Source organism: Macaca fascicularis, chromosome X (genome assembly GCF_037993035.2).
Source record: "Macaca fascicularis isolate 582-1 chromosome X, T2T-MFA8v1.1".
In the NCBI taxonomy this organism is placed as follows: Eukaryota; Metazoa; Chordata; class Mammalia; order Primates; family Cercopithecidae; genus Macaca; species Macaca fascicularis.
In genome coordinates, this window is record NC_088395.1 from 107,280,999 (window position 1) to 107,308,935 (window position 27,937).

The 27,937-nt window shown below is 43.7% G+C and overlaps 2 protein-coding genes across 4 annotated transcripts in view; one reads left to right on the forward strand and one right to left on the reverse strand.

The window, feature by feature from the left end:
• On the forward strand, window positions 1-27,290 carry SRPX2 (sushi repeat containing protein X-linked 2). 3 transcript variants are annotated; one of them, XM_065538368.2, is made up of 12 exons: window positions 1-321; window positions 1,013-1,053; window positions 2,004-2,215; window positions 6,553-6,633; window positions 17,901-18,092; window positions 20,793-20,969; window positions 21,273-21,399; window positions 21,566-21,687; window positions 22,790-22,969; window positions 23,303-23,436; window positions 25,247-25,368; window positions 26,801-27,290. In XM_065538368.2, exons 3-12 carry the CDS (start codon window positions 2,134-2,136, stop codon window positions 26,979-26,981), a joined length of 1,398 nt encoding a protein of 465 aa, XP_065394440.1. In that variant the 5' UTR covers window positions 1-321; window positions 1,013-1,053; window positions 2,004-2,133; the 3' UTR covers window positions 26,982-27,290. The 3 variants fall into 3 exon arrangements, with proteins under 3 accessions (XP_065394440.1, XP_005594168.1, XP_005594169.1); XM_005594111.5 differs by lacking the exon at window positions 1,013-1,053; XM_005594112.5 differs by lacking the exon at window positions 1,013-1,053 and having other exon boundaries at window positions 2,133-2,215.
• The window catches only part of SYTL4 (synaptotagmin like 4), a 93,171-nt gene that overhangs the window by 6,913 nt on the left and 58,321 nt on the right, over window positions 1-27,937 (reverse strand). The gene's annotated exons all lie outside the window — the stretch shown is intronic.

Below are 27,937 nucleotides of genomic sequence, written 5' to 3' on the forward strand. Positions count from 1 at the left end.
GCCATTCACACTTCCCCCTCTTCTGCAGCAGACAGACTGAGTTCCTCTAATCCCTGTGTTCCTTCTCCCCCATCTTTCTAAAACCCTTCTCTGAGACAGGAATAACTATAGCTTCGGGGATAATATAGCTTTAAGGAATCTTTTGGCAGATGCGGACGTCGTAACATCTGGGCAGTGTTAACAGAATCCCGGAGGTCGGGACAGACCAGGAGCCACTCGTTCTAGGAATGTTGAAGTAGAAGGTTTTTTCCAATTGATGAGAGGAGCAGAGAGGAAGGAGAAAGAGGAGAGAGAAAAAGGGCACAAAATACCATAAAACAGGTAAGATCTGCAACTAATCCCTCCACACTCCACTACCCCAATGCACAATTGTGAAGGGGATAAGGAGATCCAGAACTTGGGCAACATGGCTGGGGGTGGAGGTCGGGGGAGAAGTTATTTTATGAAGCTGGATCATATGCTGCTTTTCATTTATGCTGTGACCTGACTGCAAACACATGTTCCCAGCAACTTCTTGGCCCACAGCAGAGGGATGGGATGGTTGACTCTAGTGAGTCAAGTATTAAGCCTGAGATTGGGGAGAAGCCGGACACGTAAGAGGTCACAGGTTCAGAGTATTGGGTCTGAAAAAGGAATGCCTCTGCTCCAGAACAAAGGAACTAGATGGAGGCTAGATGTGGGAGAGGGGTTGGTGATTAGTTATCTAACTGTTTGTTTTCCCAGATCTCTCTTTAATCTCCTCTTTCTCCTCCTTTTGTTGCCTCTTTCTGTGTTTATCCATCTCTTTCCTTCAGCTCTGTCAGATTTTCTTTCCTTCCATCCCACATCTTTCTACTTCCCTTTTCTCCTTCATTTACTCTTTTTCTCCATCCTGCCTCCCTGTCACTTTCTAGACAAAGTCTGAAACCAAGTAGCAATGAATTAGAAAATAAAATTTTCCCTTTCTTGGGCTTTGCATGTCCCTTAGGAACTCTGGCCAGAATCTACCACCTTTTTGTTTCTCTATTTCTAGGACTGACTCCTCCCCTGAGCATGGCATTTCATTGAAAGCATGTGAGTGAATGGGTGCTTGCTGAAATGCCCAGTGGCCAATTTATACCAATGGGCAGCAAATTTTAATACTGTCATTTACAAAGTATTTGCCTACTGGGAACCACAAAACTCTCATCCCATTAGGGTGAGGACAGGGCAGGAAGTGAGAGGGCAATTGGAGCTTGTTCACCCTCTCCTCATGTACCTCAGCAGGTCCTCCTCTACCTCGCTGACTTCCTGCTGGCCCAGCAAGGTAAAACTAGAGGGTTAGGCTGGACTTGAAAGCCAGAAGCCACTACCAAACCACTAAGCCTTAAAACCCAAAGCTAAGAACAGAGCCAGAGTATAGTTACTGCCTGGGAGACTAAAGAAGGGAAACATTCAGTCCTGTCCAATACAAAATTGGTAATAATATTGTCTAATATATAAATTACTTCCCTATATGACAGGCAATAATCAATTCATGAGGTAGAGAGTATTATTATTCCGATTTTATAGATGAGGAAACCGAGGCTCAGAGAAGTTAAAAAATTTGTCCAAGACCCCATAGCTAACAGGTGACAGAATTGGATTCACATCCAGACCTGTGTAACGTCAGTGTTCAAATTCTTAGACCACATATGCTAACACTTTCCCAGATTAGTGGCTAGGAAATGTTAGTTAAATGAATGAAACCTAATGGTAGCCTTTAGGTCACCAGGTTCCCTACTGGTTCCATGTAATTTTATGTTGGCCTTTTCCTAGTCTCAGTACTTCAGTGTCCCTCTCTATAACTTGGACCATGGAGCATTTGCATCTGATCCCACCAGGGTCAGTTGAAGATTGGTTGTTTTACGTCCTCCTCCTCCTGGGAGGAAAAGGGACCACAAATAACAAACAGAGTCTTGTTATTCTATAACATGAAAGATTCGTATGAGGGAGATAATATAAAAAGCATTCATTAATTATAAAATCTCTCTTCTTCCTCACAGATCCCATATTTCTGCTTCCCCACTTTTGGAAGTTAATTGATGGCTGACTTCTGAAAGTCACTTTCCTTTACCCTGGTACTTCAGGCCATACATACATCTTTTCTTGTCTCCATAATCCTCCCTTTCAAGGATGGCCAGTCAACTAACTCAAAGAGGAGCTCTCTCTCTGCTGTTCTTCCTGACTCCAGCAGTGACACCAACATGGTATGCAGGTAAGTTCTAGGAGCTGTTGTCTGTTATTTCCCGGAAGGATAAGTCCTAGACCAAGACTTGGAGAAGAAAGAGTTAGACTACAAAAAGAGACACTTATTTTCTATACAGAAAAGTATTAAAGGACAATAAAGATGGTTAAACATTGCAACAGACTACCAAAGGAGGCTTTTAAGGCAGTCTAACAAGAGCTATTTGAAATAGGCCACACTAGTACAAACATGAGAAGGTTGGACATCACCTTTGAGGCCATTGTCTCACCTGCTTGTGTACTTAGCTCCCTGAAAACCATTTTCTAATATGAAATCCTTTATGAGTCAAATCTTTATTAATATTAATCCTTTTATGAGTCAAATACCCTTGTCAAGACCACAAAAAATGGACTTAGACCACAAATCTCATTTGGGAAAAATAAGGGAGCAGGCAATCTATTCAAGGGAAACAAGAATCCATCAGACTTCTTCCCTCCCTCCCTCCCTCCCTGACCTTATTTATAAAATGAGATTTTTATAGCCCTTTTATGCCAAAGCTGTTAGTGGTAATACAGATCACATCCTTTTAATCAGGAATTTCCCAGTTTCTTTTCATTTGTTCTTTACTTCAGAAGGGATGGAGTTTTCTGGATTCCTGAACATTTCATTCTTCACCCAGAGAGCCAGAGAACAAGCTCAGTGAGAAGAGGGAAAGGGGAGAGGGAAGGGATGAGGGCAGGATAATGAAGTGGCATACAGAGGTTTTATATGGGGCCCAGCTGGCATTCCAAGTGCTAAGAATATTCTGTGGCCTGCAGTGTCTGCCCTCACAGGGGCCAGTAGGGAGGAATGGGGGAAGGAGACAGGCCCAACCAATGGGGTTAGGAAAATATCCAGAGATGAGTAAATAACAAACTGCTCCCATCACAGCCACAGTCATTGCAGCTAAAATTTTCCACATGCCCTTAGCTCCTGGTGGAGGCCTTTGGCAGTAGCTCTGTTTGTCTGGAACAGCTGCATCAAGTTTTCAAACAAATATGCAAACTTCTTCCCCTTTTTGGCTTAACCTGGCTTTGTAGGGGGTGAAGCACAAGGACTGACATTGAGATGAAAAAATTCAAGTCAAGCCCTTGGCAGAGCATATCCTGTTTGGGGTTAAAGGTGCCCCAAGTCTCCAGGAGATAAATATGCGACTGTCCTCCCCAACCTCCCCTAGCTTCAGTTCATTTACAGAGACCAAAATCCAGCCAAAGACCACAGGACTAAAGCAGTGGAGATTACATGGCTCGAAGCCCAGTTCTGAACACCTGTATGAAACCTCATGGCATGCAAAGGTCTTTACCTTTCCCAAAACAGAAGCCTGAGCTGTTGGAGTCGTGAGCACAGAGCAGTTTTTTAAAAGTTAGATTCAGTTGAGGTTCTCAAAGGGCTATTTGAAAAGATGGAACTCCCCACTTCCACATGAATCACGAGTCACCACTCCTGAGGAGCTCAGATTGGTGAGGCCTCCGCCAGCCCTGCAATCCCACTCATCCTTCCCTCTTCTATCCTTAGGAGACCACATGATGAGAGACATTTCCCCTACACTGCTAGCTCAGCTGTTGGGCTTGCCTTCATGCATTTGTTCATTCATTCCTTCAACAAATATTTATTGAGCACTCTTTATTTATCCAGGACTGTTTTGTTTACTTCTACAGCCTTGTCTTCAAATGAGCATAGCACAGAAAAGCAGCCAAATGTGGATTCAGGGCTAATCAGAAAAAGGGTCCAGGAATAATCAGCAGTGGTTGGGAAAAGTTAAGAATATAAATAAAGCAAAGAATGGGTTAAAAGTGTGTGCTGGCGTATCTGTGCAGCCCAGAAAGTCAGACTGTATTTGTCATCATAAACCAAGGATTAATATGAATCTTGAAATAGTCTTTTAACTATCAATTACATGTCTAACTATACTTTTGTGAAGGGCAGTGCTTAGAGGGCCTGACTGTACTATGGAGGTTGGAGGAGCCCAGTAACAGACCACACAGTAACCAAGCACTGATTGATCTAAAGGAACTGAGGAATGCTCCCCAAGTCCTTCCCCCAGGGCTAAAGAGGGACAAGCAGACAGAATAATGTAGGGAGTGTTCCCCTTTAATTTCATTCTTATACCCATCTAAGAATTCCACCATTTGCAAAAAAGAAAAAAATACTCAAAGGTAGGCAAAGAGGGGAAATGGGAAAATGGAAAGGTGTAAAGTGGCAAGGTGGTCTGAACTTTCTCCACACAAAGCGTACTTCCGCACCCTGATGGAGACTGTAATTATCTTATTGAGTCTTCCCCCACAGTTTTCCTACATCCCCTGTAAATCTGGAATGATGTAAAATGCTTGGTGGCCTTCGATCCCACACACACAGTAAAAAAGCTGGATTGCAAAAGAGATTTTGGACTTTTACCCCAGTTGGACATCGTCAAAAGCTCTCCCCTAATCACCATCTTCAGTGGAGTGTCTGAGTTTGGTATCTAGGGGGTCAAGCAGACCTGGGCTGGAATGCCCACTCTGCTACTTAATAACTGGGAGACCTTGGACAACCCCCTTGGTTCCTCAAGCCCGTTTCTTCGGCTTTATATTGGAGCACATTAGTAATACCTACCCTGCTGACATGTTATGGTGACATAATGAGCTAACATATGTCATGTGCTTAACACAGAATGTAAGCTGAGAGATGTTAGCAGCCATTGTCATGTCTTGTTGTTGTTGTTACCATTATCAAGCCACAGGGCTTTGACACTCCTGTTTTCTCTTCTGGTAAACAGTCCTTTGCTCCCTGCTGAGCATTTCTTCAAAAGCTGGACTCTGTAACCGGAGCAGGGAGACCTAATACTTTAGGGAATCACACACATCTGGCCTCCTGTTTACAAGACCTATAAGGCTTTGAGGCTAATACCAAACTGAAACCGCTGACGAGAATTCCATGACCCCCCCTCCTCCCCCGCGCCCACCAATGAAACCTCCCGTTATGGGAGAAAAGAGAGCAGGGGAGATGAGGCCTGAGAAGAAATAAACAGAAGCCAGAAGAACTGAAATGGGAAAACAGAAAAAAAGAAAGAGGGGAAAAAGAAAAAATGAACTCTTTCCTTTGGAATGAGGGCAAACCAACGAGGACATGATTTCATAAGGCAAACTTTCAATTGATTCATTCCCTTGTTCACTAAATTGGACTGGTTTCCCAATACCTCACCTCCCCCACCCCTAGTCTGGGCTTGTGGGGAATGGAGGAGCTTCATCATCTCGCCCTCTGCTCCGCCCTTTAGTGCAGGGGGCCCTGTGCCTCTTCCCAAGAGGAGGAGGCGAGCTTGTGGCCTGAGTGTTTACACAGGCCAAAGGGCTCCAGCACTAAAACCCAGCCCTGTCCTGGAAGCACACCCTCTCCTGGAAATAACGGAATTGTCTCTTGACTCCAACACAGCTGGCTACGCTATTCTTGTGCGTGCGTTAGGGCTCGGGGAGGCTGGAAGGAAGACTTCCGGAAACTTTGCTCCGGAAAGGACCAAGTTGTTTTCCAATTAGTTCGTATTCATGACCGATTTCCTGCCGTCTGGTGGAACACACTGTTTAGTCTCCCAGACAGCCGCAGACCTGCCTCCACTAGGGACTGGGCCACTTAACTGGATGGAGATAGATTAGGAATGTTCCCTAGCTCGGCAGCTCCGTTAAAGTTCCTTGTGATTAGAGAAACAGAAAATTTATCCGAAGGACTCTGCCGTCTCTGTTCTCCAAACCAGGGCAAAGTGCTCACAAAACTGCTTTCATTTCCTCTTGCCTTATAAGTCACCCCTCTTGGCCTTGGCACGCCACCCCCAGCAATGGTAATCCAATGACAAAAAGGCCCGTGCCCTGTGGGCTAGTGGAAACCTGAGTAACTGTTACTCTTTGAGGACTGTGAGCAGGACTGTCACTAGGGGGAAGACACAGGTTCTGTTTTTTCCTCCTATCTGGGACCACAGTCCATTCTCAGAGCTTAGTCCCCAGTGTCTTACCAAGACTCATGTGTTGCTTCAAGGAAATGGGTCATTTATAGTCCAGATTGACAGGATTGATGTATGGTCAGGTTCAATTTTTTTCTTTTAGATGGAGTCTTCTAGTGCTCGCAGTAACTGGCCCCACAACCATGAGCCTGCCCTCTATGCAACTGAGGTGCTGAGATTCACCCACAATAGTTCTGCTGCCTTACAACACAGGATTTCCCCCACTAAATATCCACCTGGCTCCCCACCCATGGAATGCCATGTCCTAAGGAAGTGACAAAGTTGGACAAGAGGGGGAAGGTTGGGAAGGACTTGAGTGAGAAATCAAGACACCATCTTGATATTGTCTTCCTTATTCTAGGTTCTGGCTACTATCCAGATGAAAGCTACAATGAAGTATATGCAGAGGAGGTCCCACGGGCTCCTGCCCTGGACTACCGAGGTAATCTACCCTGCTTCTCAAGCCCAGAAAAGCTCTTTTCTGGCCTCAGACCTAGGCCCTTCCCTGAAGCATCCCCATCAGGCTTGGCTCACATGTGCCCAAACTGCAGCACAGGGAATCAGGGGCTGTGATTTCTCGTCATGAACTTGGGTTACTGACTTACTGTGTGACCTCACCTCTCCAGCCTGAAGGTTCTCCATATATTATTAATCATTAAGTATCGACTAGTTACTCAATGCCTAATCCTGTGCAAGGTAAGCCTGTGGGTGATACAAGGTCTCAGATAGGGTTTTGTCCCCATCATGTAGCTGACATTCTGTTGGGGGTGATGGGGGTGTATAAAATTAGCACATGTAGGGCAAGTAAGTGTGAAGCTATGTGATAGCAGTAAATGCAGTAGGATTTAAGAAAAAGAAGTCAGGAAAGGGGTCACGAAAGATGACATTTAGGCTAAGCTTAGAATGATAGGTGGGATTTTGAGAACTAGAAAGGGGAGGGGAGAGCACCCAGAAAAGCAGATGGCTAAAAATGTGGAAGTAAGAACAAACCTGGTAGAGAAGGGAGCTAAGAAGAAACCGGCCTGATTGGAGGATATGGAAGGTGGAGGGAGTAGTATCAAAGAAAGTTAAATATAGGTCAGGTGCAGTGGCTCATGCCTGTAAACCCAGCACTTTGGGAGGCCGAGACAGGTGGATCACTCGAGGTCAGGAGTTTGAGACCAGCCTGGTCAATATGGTGAAACCTCATCTCTAACAAAACTACAAAAAATTAGCCAGGCATGGTGGCACGTGCCTATAATCCCAGCTACTCCGGTGGTTGAGGCGGGAGAATCGCTTGAACCCGGGAGGTGGAGGTTGCAGTGAGCTGAGAGCTGAGATGGCACCACTGCTGTCCAGCCTGGGCGACAAAGCAAGGCTCTGTCTCAAAAAAAAAAAAAAAAAAAGTTAAATATAAAGAGTGAGACCAAATTAGGAAAGACTCCGTGATCTAGGGACAATACTAATGAGAGGCAGGAAAACTATCTGTGATGAATGCTGCACAGTAAGTAATTCCTGCATTAAAAGGGAAGTTAGGCCAGGTGGTATCTGATATCCCTTCCATTTCTGATTCTTTGTTTCTTTGCTTTGCAAGCCAGGCAGAAGAGTTTAGCTGTTGTACTAGGATCTACAGGGAGCCCATCACATGTTTTTGCACAGGGGCATGACACAATAAATTGTCATTTTAGAACATTAACCTGATTATTCTATGCAGAAATAGGGGTTCAGTGGTTAGGCCTGAGTCAGGGAGACTGTCCAGGAACCAGCTACAGTAATGTTGGCTAGAGATGACTGAGTGTGGTGGCAAAGAAATGGAAGGTACAGATGAACCCCATAAATGTTTCAAAGAAAGAGACGACGAGACTTAGTACAGACTTGATGTACCAAGAGGCTAAGAAACAAACTGATGTCTGAAAGCACTCAGTCTGTACACCTGGAAGAATTGTAGGACCCCTCTCAGAAAGACAATGTTAAAAAAGAAAACTGGTTTGGTAAAGATGCCCTACAGGCAGCCGGAAGCAGAAAGATGAAGTTGTGTGAGTCATCAGCTTAGATAGATGGGTTGTCTGAGGGAGCAGAAGGCCAGGGTCAGAGCTTTAGAAGACATCTGTAGACATGAGTAGGAGAAGAGGAACCAGCAAGGGGAAAAAAAGAGAATTAGTGGTCAGTCATGTAGGAAGATATCTGGGCAGTACCTGTCATATTACAGAAGCCACAGGAGAAGAGAGTTTTAAGGAAAGGAAGGGGTAAGAGATAAACTGTGTCAAATATTGCAAAGAAATCTAATTGAGGGTAGAGAAAAGATTTTATTTGGCAAGGAGGTAAACAGTGACCTTTAAGAAAAACAGTTTCAACTGAGAAATTATCAGAGCTTTGAGCTCCTCTGAGCTCCTTCGTAGCTACCATCTACTCATGTTCTTCTCACTGCCAAATGGTCCACACCCACTCCCTCTCTCTCTCAGCACCCACTAACTCCTAAACTCTCTACAGTCTGTTTCTCACCCACTCACAAATCTACAACCTGAAATGACATCTCTTGAAGACAAAAGTTTTCTCCCATGAGAGAACCAATTTCCATGACCCTTTCTTGAGCGTGTCTCTCAGTCTCTCTAGCAGCAGTGAGCACCTTCCTTTCTTCTTAATCCCCCTTCCTTGGGCTCCATGGCATTTCACAATTCTGGTCAGAGCTGAAACTGGGAAAGGAGATGGACTCTCTGGTGGTGACAATAGAGAGAATGAGACTAGGATCTGAACTTGGGTCAACCCTGACCTGTCTCCTGAGCTGATGGACTACATCTCCAACCGCTGCTACACACTTCCATTTGGAGATGTCTAAAACAAAAATATTTCCTCTCTCCTGAAAAGGGTTCCACCTACTGACCTTCCTACTTCTGATAACACTACCATCATTCTCTTAGTTACTCAGACTTCAGAATACCTCAGTGTCACCTCTAATAGGTCCTGTCACCTTTAACAGCCCCCTTTTCCTCATCACTTCCTGCCAGTCAGTCACAAAGACCTGTCATTTCTTTATTAATCCATGGGAATAAAACTTTGACCTCACACATGGATAATACAGTTGCCTCTAACTGGATTATCTGACTCATGTTTCCCCCTCCCCCAAACCTAGTGACCCACAATGATCATTTTAAATCAGAATCTGGCCTCGGCCTAGCTTCCCAGACTAACAACTTCCTACCTGTTCTCCCTACACGAAATCTGCACTTTGGTCAGGCTGTGTTCAGTACTGTGTTCCCAACTGCTTTAGCCCACACTGAGCTTTCCCTTGCCCATTTATTCGTTCATTGAATATTTATTGAGTACTTATTAGGTACCTCTTCTGAAATAAATGTTTACTGTCTAGACACACTTATTTGGCTTTCATTATGCACTGCCTCTTTGGTTTACTTTTCATTACCCTCAAGAAAATAGTTCTGTATTTAACTGTATTTAACTATATTTCTGTATTTAACTGTATTTGTGTATTTAACTGTTTTTAACTGTATTTAACTGTTTTTAACTGTATTTAACTGTTTTTAACTGTATTCCTGTATTTAACTGTTTTTAACTGTACTTGTGTATTTAACTGTTTTTAACTGTATTCCTGTATTTAACTGTTTTTAACTGTACTTGTGTATTTAACTGTTTTCAACTGTATTTAACTATATTTAAGGAGTCATGTGTGTTACTCTCACACAGCCATGGTTAAAAGTAGATGCTGACCACTAGCATCCTGGGAGCAGAAGCCAGATTATGGGAGACTATAGTTTGGAGAGGTGGCTAGTAAAAAGCAACAGATGCAGAAGGTACTTTCACAGAGTCTGCAGCCCTATTATTAACATTAACCTTCTTCATTGGTTCTTCTTAAATGAGCATAAAGCCCTTTGGAGAAATATAAGCTGCATAAGGGCCTTTGGTTTGGAGGTCTAGTGTCTCAAAGCTCCTTTTAGGACTTAGTCTTGGCATAAAATGAATTGAGTGAAGTTAGCAATGATGAGGGGGAGGGAGTGTCCAGGAAAAGTACAACCTGAGGCCCCAGCCTCCCATGTAAAGTCTTTGTGACCTTATAAGCAATAGCTCTGCAACCGTAGTGCTAAAGAACTTTCCGTAATTTGGAGATGGTGTCTCCAGATGGCAGTCGTGTGTCTCAGTCACGTGCTCCAAATGAATGCTGGGAACCACAGCATGTTGCTGCTTCAGGAAAGATGGGACACTGGCTCAAACCCAGACACTGACTTAGGGAAAAACATTCACAGGGTTGAATATTTTACAAATGAAATTTCGTTTGGTTCTCACAACCAGCCCTATGGTATGGTTTATTATCCCCCATTTTACCAACCAGGAAACTAAGCTCAGGGAAGTTTTAGATTCAGAGAGTCACAGAGAATTTAAACTCAGATCTGTCTGACTCTAGAGCCATGCTTAATCCATCTCTTTCATCAAAAATATAACTCATTGTTCTAGAAAAGAAGACTGGGAAAAAAACCAGAACAACCAGACCATTATTTCAAAGCAAATTGGTATGTCATTTGCTATCATCTTCACTCATCCTGCACTTTCTGTCATTCCCTTATCCTGACTCCTAGCTTGGAGTCAGCTGGGCTGTTGCTTTCCTTGCAGCATGCCTCATCTGTGAGCAAGCTAGTCACACTGCCTGGGTTATCTGAAGATAATAGAAGATAACAGAGAAGGCCCTTTCAAAACTGTTGTCAGCACTTTATTTTCTGCATGCACCTTAAAAAGAGATAGACAGATGAATAGCTACAGAAAGCAGAGACAATGGACCTGAGTTCAAATCTCAGCTTCTCCCCCTTCCAGCTCTTGGACTCTGGACAAACACCTATTATGTGCCAGTCACTGCTATGTATTTTATAAATGTTATTTCATTTAAATAAATTGCACGCTTACTATGTAGTGATATGGAAAGATCTCTAAATACAACTGTTAAGTTTACCAAACAAGCAATGGAGGGAAGAGTGGACATAATATGCTACCCTATGTATTAAAAAGGAAGGAAAAATAAGAAGCTATGCCAACATTTGCTTTATTTGCACAAAGAAATATTAAAAGTAGTTCTTTGGGAGGGGACTAAGTCAGGGTAGGCATGGGAGCAGGGGTTGGGGGAAGACATTGTACTTTGTAACTTTTTATACTTTTGAGGTTTTGAGTCATGTGGATATATTATCTATTCAACAAGGTCAGTGTTTACTTCAAAGTAGTAGCCTATTTTATATCTGCAGTGGCAGACACTGCGGTTACATAGGACATGGGGTTTGGAGCAGACAAAGCTTGGGTTCAAATTTCAGCTCTACCCACTACTTGCTTAGGGATCCTGGGCAATTTACTTCCTCATCTGCGAAAGAGGGAAAGACACCTACATACCTTACAGGGCTGTTGGGAGAACTGTATGAGATGATATATGTGAAAAGGAAAACATGTAGCATGGTGCCTAGAACACAGGAGATACACAATAAAGACTTACACATTTCCCACCAGACAATTTTGCCATACAGTATTTTTGGGTTTTTTTTAGGTGGGGCAGGGGCAGGGGAGTTTTTTGGTTTTTTTTTGTTTTTTTTTTTTAAGACAAAGTTTTGGTCTTGTTGCCCAGGCTGGAGTGCAATGGCGTGATCTTGGCTCACTTCAACCTCTGCCTCCCAGGTTCAAGCAATTCTCCTGCCTCAGCCTCCCAAGTAGCTGGGATTACAGGCACACACCACCACACGTGGCTAATTTTGTATTTTTACTAGACAGGGTTTCACCATGTTGGCCAGGCTAGTCTCGAACTCCTGACCTCAGGTGATCCGCCTGCTTCGGCCTCCCACAGTGCTGGGATTACAGGGATGAGCCACTACGCCCAGCCTGCAATACAGTATTTAACCACATTCTTTTTTCTTTTATCGATACATAATACTTAACATATTTATGGGGCACATGTTGAGTGTCATGTGCATAGACTGTGGAGTAATCAAGTCAGGGTATTTGCGGTATCCATCACCTTCAGTATTTACTATTTTTATGTGTTGTTATCAAGTCCTCTCTTCTACTTAATTTGAAATATACAAAACATTGTTGCTAAGTACAGTCACCCTATTCTGCTATCAAACGTTAGAATTTATTTCTTCTAACTGTAGATTTGTATCCACAACAAACCTCTCTTCATCCCCCCTGCCACCTAGTTACCCCTCCATTCTCTGGTATCTATCATTCTATTCTCTATGTCCATGAGATTAACTTTTTTAGCACCTACAATTAAGTGAGAACATGCAGTATTTGTCTTTCTGTGCCTGGCTTATTTTGCTTAACATAATGATTTCCAGTTCCATCCATGTTGCTGCAAATGATAGGATTTCATTCTTTATTATGGCCAAATACTATTCTATTATGTATATGTAGCACATTTTCTTTATCCATTAGTCCACTGATGGATACTTAGGTTGATTCCATATCTTTGCTATTGTGAATAGTGCTGTGATAAACACATGAATGCAGATCCCTTTGATATATTGATTTCTTTTCCTTTAAATAGGTACCCAGTAGTGGGACTGCTGAATCATGTGGTAGTGCTAGTTCCCTCCCTTCCTTCTCTCTCTCTCTCTTTCTCTCTCTCTTTCTCTCTTTCTTTCTTTCTTTCGATGGAGTCTCACTCTTGTTGCCTAGGTTGGAGTGCAGTGGTGTGATCTTGGCTCACTGCAACCTCTGCCTCCCAGGTTCAAGCGATTCTCCTGCCTCAGCCTCCCCAGTAGCTGGGATTACAGGCACCTGCCACCACGCCCAGCTAATTTCTGTATTTTTAGTAGAAACAGTTTCACCATGTTGGCCAGGCTGGTCTCGAACTCCTGACCTCAGGTGATCCACCTGCCTTGGCCTCCCAAAGTGCTGGGATTACAGGTGTGAGCCACCACGCCCAGCTAGTTTTCATTTTTTAAGAAATTTCCATACTCTTTTCCTTAGTGATTATATTAATTTACATTCTCATCAACAATGTATGGTTCCCTTTTCTCTGCATCCTGGCCAGCATCTGTTATTTATGTCTCTTTTTTTTTTTTTTTTTAAGACAGAGTCTCACTCAGTCCCCCAGGATGGAGTGCAATGGCATGATCTTGGCTCACTGCAACCTCCACCTCCTGGGTTCAAGCAATTCTTCTGCCGCAGCCTCCCGAGTTGCTGGGATTACATGCGCCCACCACCATGCCCGGCTAATTTTTTTATTTTTAGTAGAGACGGGATTTCACCATGTTGGCCAGGCTGGTCTCAAACTCCTGACCTCAGGTGATCCACCTGCATAGGCCTCCCAGAGTCCTGGGATTACAGGCATGAGCCACTGCACCTGGACTTTTTAATAATAGCCATTTTAACTGGGGTGAGATGATATCTCATTGTGTGATTTTGATTTGCATCTCCCTGATGATTAGTGATGTTGAGCATTTTTTCATATATCTGTTGGCCATTTGTGTGTCCTCTTTTGAGAAATATCTACTCGTGTCATTTGCCCAATTTTTTTAGTGGAATTATTTGTTTTTCTACTGTTGAGTTGTTCGAGTTCCTTGTATATACTGGACATTATTAGTCCCCTGATGGATAAGTAGTTTGCAAATATTTTCTCCCATTCAAGAGGTTGTCTCTTCACTCGGTTGTTTGTTGTTGTTGTTTTGCTGTGCAGGAGCCTTTTAGTTTAATATAGTCCTCTTGGTCTATTTTTGTTTCTGTTTCCTGTGCTTTTGAGGTCTTAACCATAAAATTGTTGCCTAGACCAATATCCTGAGGAGTTTTCCCTATGTTTTCTTCTAGTAATTTTGTACTTCTGGGTCTTACATTTAAGTTTTTACTCCATCTTGAGTAAATTTTTGGATATGAGAGATGGGGGTCCAATTTCATTATTCTGTAAAAGGTTATCTAGTTTTCTAAGCAGCATTTATTGAAGAGAATGTCCTTTCCCCAGTGTATGTTCTTGATGGCCTTGTCAAAGATCAGTTGGCTATAAATAAATGAATTTATTTCTGGGTTTCCTATTCTGTTCCATTGATCTATATATCTATTTTTATACCAATACCGTGTTGTTTTGGTTACTATAGCCTTACAATATATTTTGACATCAGGTAATGTGATGCCTCTAGCTTTTTTTTTTTTTTTTTGCTCAGGATTGCTTTGGCTATTCTGGCTCTTTTTTAGTTCCATATGAATTTTAGGATTGCTTTTTCTATTTCTGTGAAAAATGATGTTGGTATTTTGATAGAAATTGCATTGAATCTGTAAATTGCTTTGAGCAATATGGTCATTTTAACAATATTAATTCTTCTGATCCATGAACACGGGATATCTATTTTTTGTGTCCTCTTTAATTTCTTTCATCGATGTTTTATAATTTTCAGTGTATAGGTTTTCACTTCTTTGGTTAAGTTTATTTCTAGATTTCTTTGTAGCTATTGTAAATGGAATTGCCTTCTTGATTTCTTTTAACCACATCCTCGATCAGCTTCCCATGGGCATTCTTTGGGTACAGTTGCTCAGCCACTTATGAAATTTTAACCATATTGTCACCTCTCTTGTATTTCATCTCATCCACATCAATGACATGAAAAGCATTGTCACATGCCTCACTTACTTCCACATAGTGTATCCACTATTTCCCCTGCTCTACCAGTCTGGTGACCCTGCCCAAACAGGAAATTAGGTCAATCTGGAATTACTTGTTCCAGAGGGTTCCTGGAGATCACTACTTCTCTGTGTAACGCACACGCCTTACGTTTAAATAGTCTAGAACACTATGCTATCAGTGCTGTCAGTGTCACTAGGCTATAGCTCCCAGAGACTTCTTCCTTATTTGAAAACTGAGATTGTGTTTGCTCCTCTCCAGCCTTTCAACGTTTTTGTCTTTATGCCAGGATTTTTTCTGGGTCAGAAAATTTGAACTTATTTACAATAGTTGGGGCCTCTTCTACTGTCTCAGCATTTAGCCTGACCTTTATATTTCCCTTTACCGTTCTTACTTATTCTACCCATTCCAATCTGATGTGTATTTTCCTTGACAGACTGTGGGAGAGATATAGAATGGGAGTGATTGTTGAGGTCCCAGCCTGCCAAGTAAGATCTTTGTGATATGTGTTGTGGCCTTATAATCAACAGCTCTGCAACTGTAGTGCTTAAAAGACTTTCTGTAATTTGGAGATGGTGTCTCCAGATGGCAGCCATGTGTCACTGCCACAGGCTCAAAAGTAATGCTGGTAGCCCCAAGAGTAGTGTTTACTGAAGAAAAGATTTCTCACTGTCATCTGTCTTCATTCTCCAGTTGCACTCAGAAAGAGGCTCTAGCTTTTCTTTGTTCCTTTGGTGTCTCATCTACTTTTTTTTTTCAAAGCTCCCCCCTTTTTTTTGTCCCTTAGGATGTGGGAACTGAATCAACTCATATGGGGCTTTAGCCTTCCCAACCCTAGGCTAACAGACCCATGCCATGCTGTGTGTGTGCATCCTTGGGCAGGTGGCTCTCTGCTTGTTTTTGTGTGCCCCTTTAAACTCTGAACCCACTAAAGAGTCAGTTATTTTGTATAGCCTGTGAGACATCTTTATGATGCCTTTATGATTTAACAGCCCTATAACCTTTTGTGCTCAGTACTGAACTGGGATTAGACTTTCATTCCAAAGAAGCCTTCTTTGATGTCACATTCCCTTCCTCTCTCTAGTTTACATTTTTGTATTATCCTTTAAATTTTTATGTTAAACATACACACAGAAAAACTCACTCTTTTTGGTGTACAGTTCTGTGAGTTTTGACAAATGCATAGGGTCACATAACTCCCACCACAGTATGAGACAGTTCCATCACTTCAAACTCTTGCCCAGCGCTTCCCCTCTGATGTTATTCCCTACCTCTACCCCTAATCTCTGGCAAACACTGATCTGTACTCTGTCACTGTATTTTTGCCTATGTCCCTATATTTTTGTTATATAAATGGAATTCTACAGTATGTAGTTTTTTGAGTCTGGCTTCTTTCACTTCCCAAAATACATTTGAGATTGATTGATGTTGTTGCATCATGTATCAGCACTTCATTCTTTTGTATGAATACACCAGTTAGTTCAGCCATTCACCCGTAGAAAGACATTTGAGGCCGGGTGCGGTGGCTCATGCCTGTGATCCCAGCACTTTGGGAGGCCAAGGCGAGCAGATTAAGAAGTCAAGAGATCGAGACCATTCTAGCCAACAAGGTGAATCCCCATCTCTACTAAAAATACAAAAATTAAATACAAAAATTAGCTGGGCGTGGTGGCGCACGCCTGTAGTCCCAGCTACTGGGGAGGCTGAGGCAGGAGAATCAAGCTTGAACCCGGGAGGCGGAGGTTGCCGTGAGCCGAGATTGCACCACTGCAGGCGACAGAGGGAGACTCTGTCTTGAAAAAAAAAAAAAAAAATTTTGAGATTTGAGTTGTTTCCAGCTTTTGGCAATTATGAATAGAGCTACTTTTAACTCTCATGTACAGGATTTTGTGTGGACACAGGTTTTTATTTCACTGGCATAAATACCTTTAAGTGGGATTGCAGAGTCATATGGTAAGTGTACCTTTCTTTATAAGAAGGTATCGTGTTACCTTTATAAGAAATAGCCAAAATATTTTCCAAAGTGGCTGTATTTCTGCATTTCCACCAGATATGTATGAGAATTCCAGTTTCTCTCCATCTTCACAAACACTTGGTATTACCCGTTTTTTTTTTTAAAGGATACCCTCCCTGATGGATATATAGGTGGTATTTCATTACGATTTTAATTTGCATTTCCCAAATGATTAATGATGCTGAACATCTTTTTATATGCTTATTTGCCATCGGTATATCCTCTTCAGTGCCATGTGTGTTTATATCTTTTGTCCATATTCTAACTGGACTGTTTGCTTTTTCAATGTTTTGAGAGTTCTTTCTATATTTTAAATACTAGTCCCTTTTTATGGCTTTGTCTTTTCGCAGAGCAATTTTTAATTTTGACAAGGTCCAATTTATTAATTCATTAATTTATTAAAATCTAATTTTTCTGGCCGGGCACAGTGGCTCACGCCTGTAATCCCAGCATTTTGGGAGACCGAGGCGGGCAGATCACGAGGTCAGGAGATCGAGACCATCCTGGCTAACACGGTGAAACCCCATCTCTACTAAAATACAAAAAATTAGCCGGGCATGGTGGCGGGCGCCTATAGTCCCAGATGCTCGGGAGGCTGACGCAGGAGAATGGGGTGAACGCGGGAGGTGGAGTTTGCAGTGAGCCGAGATTGCACCACTGCACTCCAGCCTGAGCGAGAGCGAGACTCCGTCTCAAAAAAAAAAAAAAAAAAAAAAAAAAAAAAAAAAAAAAAAAAAAAAAAAATTTAATGTTTCTTTTATTATTTGTGCTGTTGGTATCATACCTAAGACCACTTTGCTTAGCCCTAAATCCCGGTGACTTTCTCCTGTTTTTTCAAGTCCATGATCCCGTTTGAGTTAATTTTTGTATAAGGTGTGAGACTTAGGTTGAGGTGGGGTTTTTTTTTTGCATATGGAAGTACAAGTGCTCCAGCACCATTTGTCTGAAGGCTTTCTTCCACTGAATTGTTTTTGCACTTTTGTCAAAAATAATTTCAACACACCTGTGTGGGTTTACTTCTGGGCTATTTTTTTTCATTGACCTATTTGTCTGTCTTTTCACCAACACCACACTGTCTTGATTACTGTACTTCTAGCTTGTCTTTCTTCTATTGCTACAGTCCCCCGATGGTGTTATACATTAAATATCCAGGATGGAGAAGCCACATGCTACTCACCGAGGGGAGGAAATTATCACAGCAGCCTGGGCACACGTTGTGAGCTCTCCTGTGACCGGGGCTTTCGACTGATTGGAAGAAGGTCGGTGCAATGCCTGCCAAGCCGTCGCTGGTCTGGAACTGCCTACTGCAGGCGTAAGTTGTGTGTGTGCATATGCTGATGCATGTATTCGAGAGAAGCCAGCCAGCCAGCTGCTGAGGGTATATGCCTGGAGGTGTTACTAATATGCCCTTCTCTCAAGTGCAAATTGAGAATATTCCACAAGCCCCCCAGCAGGGCCTTTCCCCATCCTAACATTCGAGTTCAGTTTCTCTGGGTTACTGTCCAAGCAATATGAGCATTTAAGGAGCAACCATCTCTTCTGACTCGGGGAGCCCAGGAGTGCATAGCCAGAGCGAAGGCTTGGGCCTGAGGTCTGATGTGGACCTAGATCTTCTTCTGGAGCTCCTAAGGACGTGTGGTCTTAGACTCTTTTCCACTTGTGGTCAACTGCTGTACTTCCTGGCCTATAGCCTTAGAAGACCTTGGCAGTGAAGCTATGAAACATCTGCTATTCTTCATTTTCTTCTGAAAGTCAGAAGAAAAATCCCTAAGTCTAGAATGTGAAAATGCTGATATATACACATTCCAAATCATTTCCCCCTTCAGCTTCCAAATCTCTACCTCTTACTCAAGTTCCACAGCCTTTCAGCAGCTGAGCTTTTCCTGTCCATATGTCCATGGCAGAACACCATTTGTAGGACACCCATGTATGCACAGCCCTGTATTGGTCACTTCCTGTATTACTCAATTCTTCAAATACTCCCAGGCTGCTTATAGATGAATGGGATAGAAACACAAATGTGTGCACATGAATGTCATGTAAGTGGATGCAGAAGTGCTGAGCATTCATATAGAAATGGGGCTAGTCAGAGAAGATGCTGTAGAGAAGAGAAGCTTGATAGCCAGAAAGCAGGCAGTCACCACACCCCTCTCGGTGACTGGAATTAAATTGTTTCAGGACTTAGATCCCATCATTTTCAACAGGAATTTGAATCGGTCTGATACAATTGAAAAATACAGAGCTGTAAAGTACAAGTGAACATAAAATCAATTAAAAGAATGGTGGCCGGGCGCGGTGGCTCACGCCTGTAGTCCCAGCACTTTGGGAGGCCGAGGTGGGCAGATCACGAGGTCAGGAGATCGAGACCATCCTGGCTAACACAGTGAAACCCTGTCTCTACTAAAAATACAAAAAAATTGGCCGGGCGTAGTGGCAGGCGCCTGTGGTCCCGGCTACTCGGGAGGCTGAGGCAGGAGAATGGCGTGAACCCGGGAGGCGGAGCTTGCAGCGAGCCGAGATCGCGCCACTGCACTCCAGCCTGGGCGGCAGAGCGAGACTCCATCTTAAAAAAAAAAAAGAATGGTGACATACATATTTCCAGGTGCCTACAATGAGTCAATTACTACATTTGAGCATTGAATCTGGCTTTGACTTTCCTCATAAGAGACAAAAGGGCAAATGCTTTGGATCTATCATATTTCCTGTCATATGATACTAAGCAAACACATTCATCTGAAGAGACAAATCTTTTGTCTTCACCCTGATTTCAAGAAGGTCATTTTTGCATAGGTCTTTACAAAGGGACACTGGAAAACAGAAAATGCAATAATCTTTAAGTCTGGTTTGCCAAGAAACAGAATGAATATAGCTAATACAGATCTTTATTCAAAGCTTCAACAATTGAACTTAGTCAGGATTAGAAGTTAGACAACCTAAAGGAATATATGGCCTCCTTCTCTCAAGTATCAGGTATCTCCAACAAGACTTTAGCAAGCATAGGCTCACAATTAATCCATAGTGACAGGCTCCACCTCTGCCACATGTGGTGTCCAAGGCACATGGATTCCTCTTTTACCAAATACCACACCTGGCCCTCCAGGCACTGCTCTGACTTGTATTCTTGCCCAGTCAGCCCAAGTTGGCATGTAAGTGAGCCTCAGCTGAGCAGTGCCTAAGGGAGCCCCAAAATTATATGAGTATTGCCTGGAGGAGAAAAGCAGCTTTGAACGTGCTCAAGGGCATCTAGCATTTGAGGAATAAGAGACAAAAATTCTCAGTTGCTAAGGCCCTAAATGAGCCCAGAGGATATATGCATTGTTTCTTTTAATTTATACAACAATCCTATGAGGTATCCACATTTCACTGAAGAAAACACTGAGACTCAAAGAGATGAGGCAACTTCTTAAAGTTATAGAGCTAGTAAGAAGTAGAACTGGGATGCAAACTCAGGTCTGATTTTTTTTTTTACTCTTGATAAGTTGTTTTACTTCCCCCTCTAAAATAGATTCTATTTGTTTAGAGAAGTTTTAAGTTCACAGCAAAGTTGAATGAAAGATATAGATATTTCCCATTTATCCCCTGCACCCACACATGTACAGCTTCCCCTGTTGTCAACATCTCCCACCAGAGTGTTACACTTTTTACAGTTGAATGAACATACATTAATATATCATTGTCACCTGAATTCCATAGTTTACATTAAGGCCCACTCTTGTTGCATATTCTATGGATTTTGGCAATGTACAATGTTAGGTCTGATTTTGAAGTCTATATGGTTGGACAAGTAATTTACTTTTTTGACACCCCTCTGCCCAAGGGTGCTGCTATACTTTACGAAAATACAAAGACAATTAGGGGAAAAGGCAGTTAGGCACAAAAATGTAAGGGCAGTTCAGGTAGGGTTTTTGTATTTTCTGCTCTCTCTGATATGTTTCTCCCTGTGCTAGATGCCCAGACATCACCTCCACATAGTTGCACAAGCCACTGAGCTTGCCACTTGGTTTTCTCTTAGAGATGAGATGCCACGCACTGCCATTCATCACTAGTGGCACTTACACCTGCACAAATGGAGTGCTTCTTGACTCTCGCTGTGACTATAGCTGTTCCAGTGGCTACCACCTGGAAGGTGATCGCAGCCGAATCTGCATGGAAGATGGGAGATGGAGTGGAGGCGAGCCTGTATGTGTAGGTAAATGCTGGTTGCTCCCAGTTGTCCTGGTGCAAAGAGCCACCTCAGCATTATATCGACAAGAGATGTGGAATTCTCACCACAGAAGGCATTCCTCTTAGCTATGAGGGTAGCACCCTGGGTATTTGCTGAACAAAATGATCTTCTCCCCTGGAGTTGGGCTTCCTTCCCCAGTTTCCTTGAGCACCTTGAACTTTTTACCTACCCAGCGTGTGGTGTGTGGTGTGTGGCACTGCTTCAATGGATTCCCACCAGGGAAAGCAGGGGGCCCACGAGTCAGCACTTGATTTTTCACCTTGGCAGACATAGATCCCCCCAAGATCCGCTGTCCCCACTCACGTGAGAAGATGGCAGAGCCAGAGAAATTGACTGCTCGAGTATACTGGGACCCGCCATTGGTGAAAGATTCTGCTGATGGTACCATCACCAGGTGAGCCTGAATAATGGATGCCGCTTATGCCTTCCCTCGGCTTCTCTCAGTCATTCAGGCTGGTCACACTGAAACTGCACAGGCTAAGGTGACAGTGGGGATGTGCCTCAGACTTCAATTCTAAGGGTTTCTTTCCTCAGTGTTTCTTTCACCCTGTCCCATGCAGGGTGACACTTCGGGGCCCTGAGCCTGGCTCTCACTTTCCTGAAGGGGAGCACGTGATTCGTTACACTGCCTATGACCGAGCCTACAACCGGGCCAGCTGCAAGTTCATTGTGAAAGTACAAGGTCAGAAAGAATTCTTTAGTTTCCATATTGTTCATTAATCCTGCTCTACCCTGACCCACCCCATGTCTCTCCTCTCTATGCCTGGAAGAGACACACCTCATTTATACTGGGGAGGGAGAAAAACAAGTTCACCAAACAGGCTTATTTAGGAAGCCAACATTACATGTGCATACACATGTTTCTGAGACCTTGACTCTCCAACAAGACTCTCATCAACAAGACTCTCGTTATCCTAAATCCAGATAAAATTCACAAGGATATTCTTTATCCATTTCTCTTCTTAGACTTCAAAATGATCACATGTAATCTGCCTTCATTCTATCATTCACCTCTGCTAAAATTGGTGGTGTTGGCTACCTGATTCTTCCTCTTTGCTTTGCTTTGTGTTGTATTGTTTTGTTTTGCTTTTCTCATTATAAAGATAATTCATGCTTATTGTTGAACATTTGATAAATAAGGAAATATATAAAGGGGAAAAATGTATTACCCCATCATCCAGAGGCAACTGCTATTAGCTTTTTGGTATTTTCCTTCCAGTCTTTTTTCTATACATACTTTAAAAAACATATAGTTGCGATTATACTGTATATCCAATCATAAATCATCCTTTTCACTTTTCATTAACAAAGTAATTGTCTCATGTTATTTTAAAATTCTTCAGAAATATTTTTAATGACAGCATAATATTCTACTCTAAGAATATATCATAATTTGCTAAACCCTTCTCCTACCAATGAACATTTAAGATTCCTCCAACTTATTTCTGCTATTAAGAGGAATTCTGCAAGGTAGTCATCTTTACACAGCACGTCCATAAAGTCTGGAAACAGATAATATTTTCTTTTAAAGATTGTCAGTCTTTTGATGACAACATGTATATTCACCTGTGTTTCCAGACTTTACAAACCTTTGTCTGCATTTCAGATTTAATTCCTTAAGAAAGGAAAATTCCAGCTCCATCTCCAGCCACTGGAAATATAGAAAGGCCATTTTTCTGATCATCCTAAGTCTTCTGGTCTAGAAAGCCCAGCATGGGCACCCTCTTAGCCTTTCTTTCTTATAAGGAACACCATAACTTCTAACTTGAGCTCCTCCCTGACAGTGAGACGCTGCCCAACTCTGAAACCTCCGCAGCACGGCTACCTCACCTGCACCTCAGCAGGGGACAACTATGGTGCCACCTGTGAATACCACTGTGATGGCGGTTATGATCGCCAGGGGACACCCTCCCGGGTCTGTCAATCCAGCCGCCAGTGGTCAGGTTCACCACCAATCTGTACTCGTGAGTGAAACAGGGGCAAGTGGATGTGGTGATCTGGGGAACTTTGGAGGATCTTCCTCATGGCACAGGGGTCCAGTAACAATGTATATGATGTGGGAATGGGGGGTTCTGGGATGTGTCTAATTTAAAGACTAACATTCCCCCATAGACTACTCCTACCCCAAGAAGAAGGGTTTAAAATCTCCAAGTGTTCTTTTAGGATTTCCCCCAAGGGACAGGAGAAACAGCCAGAGAGAGGTAACCTGAAAGACTGGAACACCTCAAGATGTTAGGTTACCTAAGCTGGGATGGAGGAGAAGCCGTACTCTGACTGGTCACCTGCTTTTGCCCTAGCTATGAAGATTAACGTCAATGTCAACTCAGCTGCTGGTCTCCTGGATCAATTCTATGAGAAACAGCGACTCCTCATCATCTCAGCTCCTGATCCCTCCAACCGATATTATAAAATGCAGATCTCTATGCTACAGGTAAGGCCCATTCCCCTAATGAGGGCTTATCTCCTGTAAATTACCCCTTACCTTTTCCAAATCAGAGATGTTCTCTGCAGCACAAACCTTACCTACTTCCTGAAACTTTTTGTGGATAGCATTTGATCAGTCTTACCATAGACATATTTAGCACATTTTTGAAACTGCTTTTACTGAAAAGGCAATAAAGTCACTGGAGTGGTGGCTGTGACTTGCAGGGAGCTGGGTGAAAGATGGGAAGGGAGTGTGGCAAAGCACTCTGAAGAGACTTGCAAGACAGCTATGATCAAATGTAAATGTTGGGAATTAACTATGTTTATGTTTTCAAGGAATAAGAGCACTAACGAACACTTATGCAGTAAGTGCTACGTAGGTATCCAGTACTGATCTATGGGTTTTACACATATTCATCCAATTCTCACAACCCTTTGGAGGTAGATACTATTGTTATCCCCATTAAATAGGTGAGGAAACTGATGCATAGAGATTAAGTCACTTGCCCAAAGTCACTAGCTAGTAAGTGGTGGAGCTGGGATTGAACACAGGGAGTCTGGCTGCAGAATCTGTGCTCTTAGCCACTACCAGTAGCAGAAAAGAAGGAAAAGCGTTATGATATCTCAAAGTAAAATGAGAGTTGCATGACAGTTTTTAACATAAGAGATACCTAGCCAAAGCCACTGGTAGGGAGAGGTCGATAGGACAGAATAAATATGATTATGGGGACTTATAAAAGAACAGGCTAGGTTACTGAAGATAATTCAGGGTATGCTGACAAAACTAACAGAAGCAGCTCTGGGGAGCTGCAAGGGGCTGGATACCCATGTGGGAGAAAAAGCTACTTAGGAGGTTTCTAAAGGTTGAATCTTAGAAGTTGCCGAGTGAATATTCAGGGGCCCAGGATGGAAGTAGTTTTACAAAAAAAAAAAGCTGGAGGGTCTAGACCAAAAAGACCTTATTCATCCAGAGACCCAAAAAGGATGACAAAGGCAACAGTTCAGTTGGAAGCAAGGGAGTAAGAACAAGAAAAGGAACCTGTCAGCAAGCATAGTGACCCTGAGGGTGAGGACTAGAAGGGAAGCCCAAAGATGAAACAGAGGTGGGGTGCCGGGGAGTATTCAAGGTCTCTTTAAACCTCACCCTGGTAACTGGCTAGTAGGTAATCCTGCAAGACAAGGCAGGACGGAGATCCGGGGTTGGACTGCAAGCTGCGCTGCCCAGTGCGAGGAAGGTAACAAGGGGTAATGAAAAGAGCACTGGGCACAGTTTTGGAGAAATCCTGGAGACTGAGCAAAGGCCCTGGCCAGGTAGCCTATTGGTAAAGAGCACATGCTTGGGCAGGGGGCATCAGTCCTCAGTTTGAATCTTGGCTCAGCATGTTATTGTCACCACCTGGCTTGTGAGGGGTGTTGTGAGGATTAGATTACGTCTACAAAGCATTAGGTTTGTGTATTCAATAAACAACAGCCATTATCATATCACATTGGCTATTCATTAAGAACTTATGTAATTTAAAACCTATGCAAACTTAAACAATGATTATGTTCCTGCAATTTAGTCATTGAATTTCTCTTCTCTACCCCACTTTGTGTAACTGGTTTCAGTAGAATGAAGGAAGCACCGTTGGGGCAAGTACTTCCGGAATGACACAGGGAACAGGTTGTTGTAGACCCCACAGCGTGATTACGTGATCACTGGGGGAGAAGGGGCTCCTTTCCCACACTGCTTCATGTGGTCCCACGAGGAATCAGCCAAGTAGCCTTAGGTTTGAACGCACAGCCCTGTTGTGTAAAATGTTCTCTCTCCCTCCCAGCAATCCACCTGTGGACTGGATTTGCGGCATGTGACCATCATTGAACTGGTGGGACAGCCACCTCAGGAGGTGGGGCGCATCCGGGAGCAACAGCTGTCAGCCAACATCATCGAGGAGCTCAGGTCCAGGCTGGGAGGCTGCCAAGCGCGGTGTTGGGGAGGATGGCTGGGGCCGGGGGAGAAACCCTAGGCAGGACACTGGCAAAAGCAGACTACTGGGGAACCATCAGACACTACTCTCTCGGGGCACTTCTTGTGTTTGAACTCTTATGGATGCATTAGGTAAGACCAGAGAGTTCTTTACTTTGGCAGAACATCAGAATCAAATGAGGGCTTAAAATACAGATGACCAGGCCCACCCTACACCACCTTAGGAATGTGCTTTTACAAAGGCACCTGAGGGGACTCTGAAGCACAGCCAGGGCTGAGACAGTAAACCCAAACTTGACTCAGATAAGCCCCGGCTCTTATTTTCTGGCCTCATCTCTTTGCCTTCAGTCTCCAAAGGAGCAAAAGGCATCTTTTTTTTTCTTTTTTTTGAGATGGAGTTTTGCTCTTATCGCCTAGGCTGGAATGCAATGGCACGATTTCAGCTCACTGCAACTTCCACCTCCCAGGTTCAAGCAATTCTCCTGCCTCAGCCTCCCGAGTAGCTGGGATTAGAGGTGTGCGCCACCATGCCCAGCTAATTTTTGTATTTTTAGTAGAGACAGGTTTCCCCATACTGGCCGGGCTGGTCTCAGACTCCTGACCTCAGGTGTTCTGCCCACCTCGGCCTCCCAAACTGCTGGGATTACAGACATGAGCCACCATGCCCATCACAAAAGGCATCTTTAAGCACTGAAATCTGAGTCATATCTATCAACTCCAGGGGAAGAGAACATTAGAGGTGACAGGTAATGGAAGAAGTGGGTCTTTCTCATTATCTATCCAGTATCACCCTTCTAATACCTTCACATATATTCAGGGCCAAGAAAGCCATTACTGCTCTGTTTTAGAGCAGTGCCTCTAAACAATAGAGAAACTATACCTGCCTCTAGAGCGCAGTCTCAGTGGGGACAGGAAGATTCAGTCCCAATTAGAGAAGAGACTAGAAAACACTCAGAGGGAGACTGCAGACTTGCAGCTACAGATGGAAGAGTTAACCAGAAGGTATTTATCAACCTAAGGACTGCCATATATGATGTGCATACACAGCACAGTCTCTGCAGCGGGTGGCCCCTGGAGTCACCCTGTGCAGCCTGCACAGCAATATGTGATAGCCCTGCTTAAAAGGGCCTACAATGAAAGCACTGCCTGTTAATAACAAAGCTGTCGCAGCTGAGGTGAGGAAGGGACTGCTTAGCAGAACTAGATGCATAGAGGCAGCAAGAGTAGAGTCTGAACACAGAAAAACAAAGAGACTTGAGACAGGAAGTAGAGGGGATGGGGACCAGGGATGAGGTGGGGAAGGAATTAGTCCATGAGTGGAGGTGCAAAAAGTCAGAGGGTAGTAGAGCCTGGGGGGATAGGTGCCCAGACAAGGTCTCATACCTCCCTGGGCTGCTCTCTCTAGGCAATTTCAGCGCCTCACTCGCTCCTACTTCAATATGGTGTTGATTGACAAGCAGGGCATCGACCGAGACCGCTACATGGAACCTGTCACCCCCGAGGAAATCTTCACATTCATTGATGACTACCTACTGAGCAATCAGGAGTTGACCCAGCGCCGGGAGCAAAGGGACATATGCGAGTGAACTTGAGCCAGGGCATGGTTGAAGTCAACGGAAAAGCTCCTCTAGTTAGCTGAAACTGAGACCTAATAAAAGGAGGAAATGGTTTCCCACAGTTCTAGGGACAGGACTCTGAGGTGGGTGAGTTTGCCAAATCCTACAACGTTTCCAGGCATCCTTTTAGGGCTGTTTAATAGTTTCCCTAGAAGCTAGGTAGGGACTGAGGACAGGCCTTGGGCAGTGGGTTGGGGGTAGAAGTTCTTCCTTTCCTAACCCGGGCCCCTGCCCAGCTCTCCAAAGTCTTTCAGAAAAGTAAATCCTAAATTCACTCACGAACTGGCTGTTTTAACTGGTTCCTCTACCCTGAGGTGACAGCAGAGGGCAGCATGAGCACAACAGAAACCAGCATACACTTTAAGCAAGTGTAGCTGGATTTTCCTTATAGGATGAGGTAGCAGGGTACAAAACTTTTTTGTTTTTTTGAGATGGAGTCTCGCTCTGTCGCCCAGGCTGGAGTGCAGTGGCGCGATCTCGGCTCATTGCAAGCTCCATCTCCCGGGTTCATGCCATTCTCCTGCCTCAGTCTCCCAAGTAGCTGGGACTACAGGTGCCCGCCACCATGCCTGGCTAATTTTTGTATTTTTAGTAGAGACGGGGTTTCACCGTGTTAGCTAGGATGGTCTCGATCTCCTGACCTCATGATCTGCCCACCTCGGTCTCCCAAAGTGCTGGGATTACAGGCATGAGCCACCGTGCCCGGCCCAAAACACTCTTGAACTTGTTTGTCATTTCCCCTTCTAGGGCATTGGGCAGCAAATGTTATCTGAACCATTACTTCACTGTTAGGAAAACCCTGCAGTGGGAGAGAGCTTGGGAAGATGTATCCAATCAGAGCAGAATGCTCTCTGGGGCCCTCCAGCTGGCTCACGGGAAAGAACCCCTTCTTCCTGAGGCCTCCCGTTTCTGTAGCAGAAGGCAAA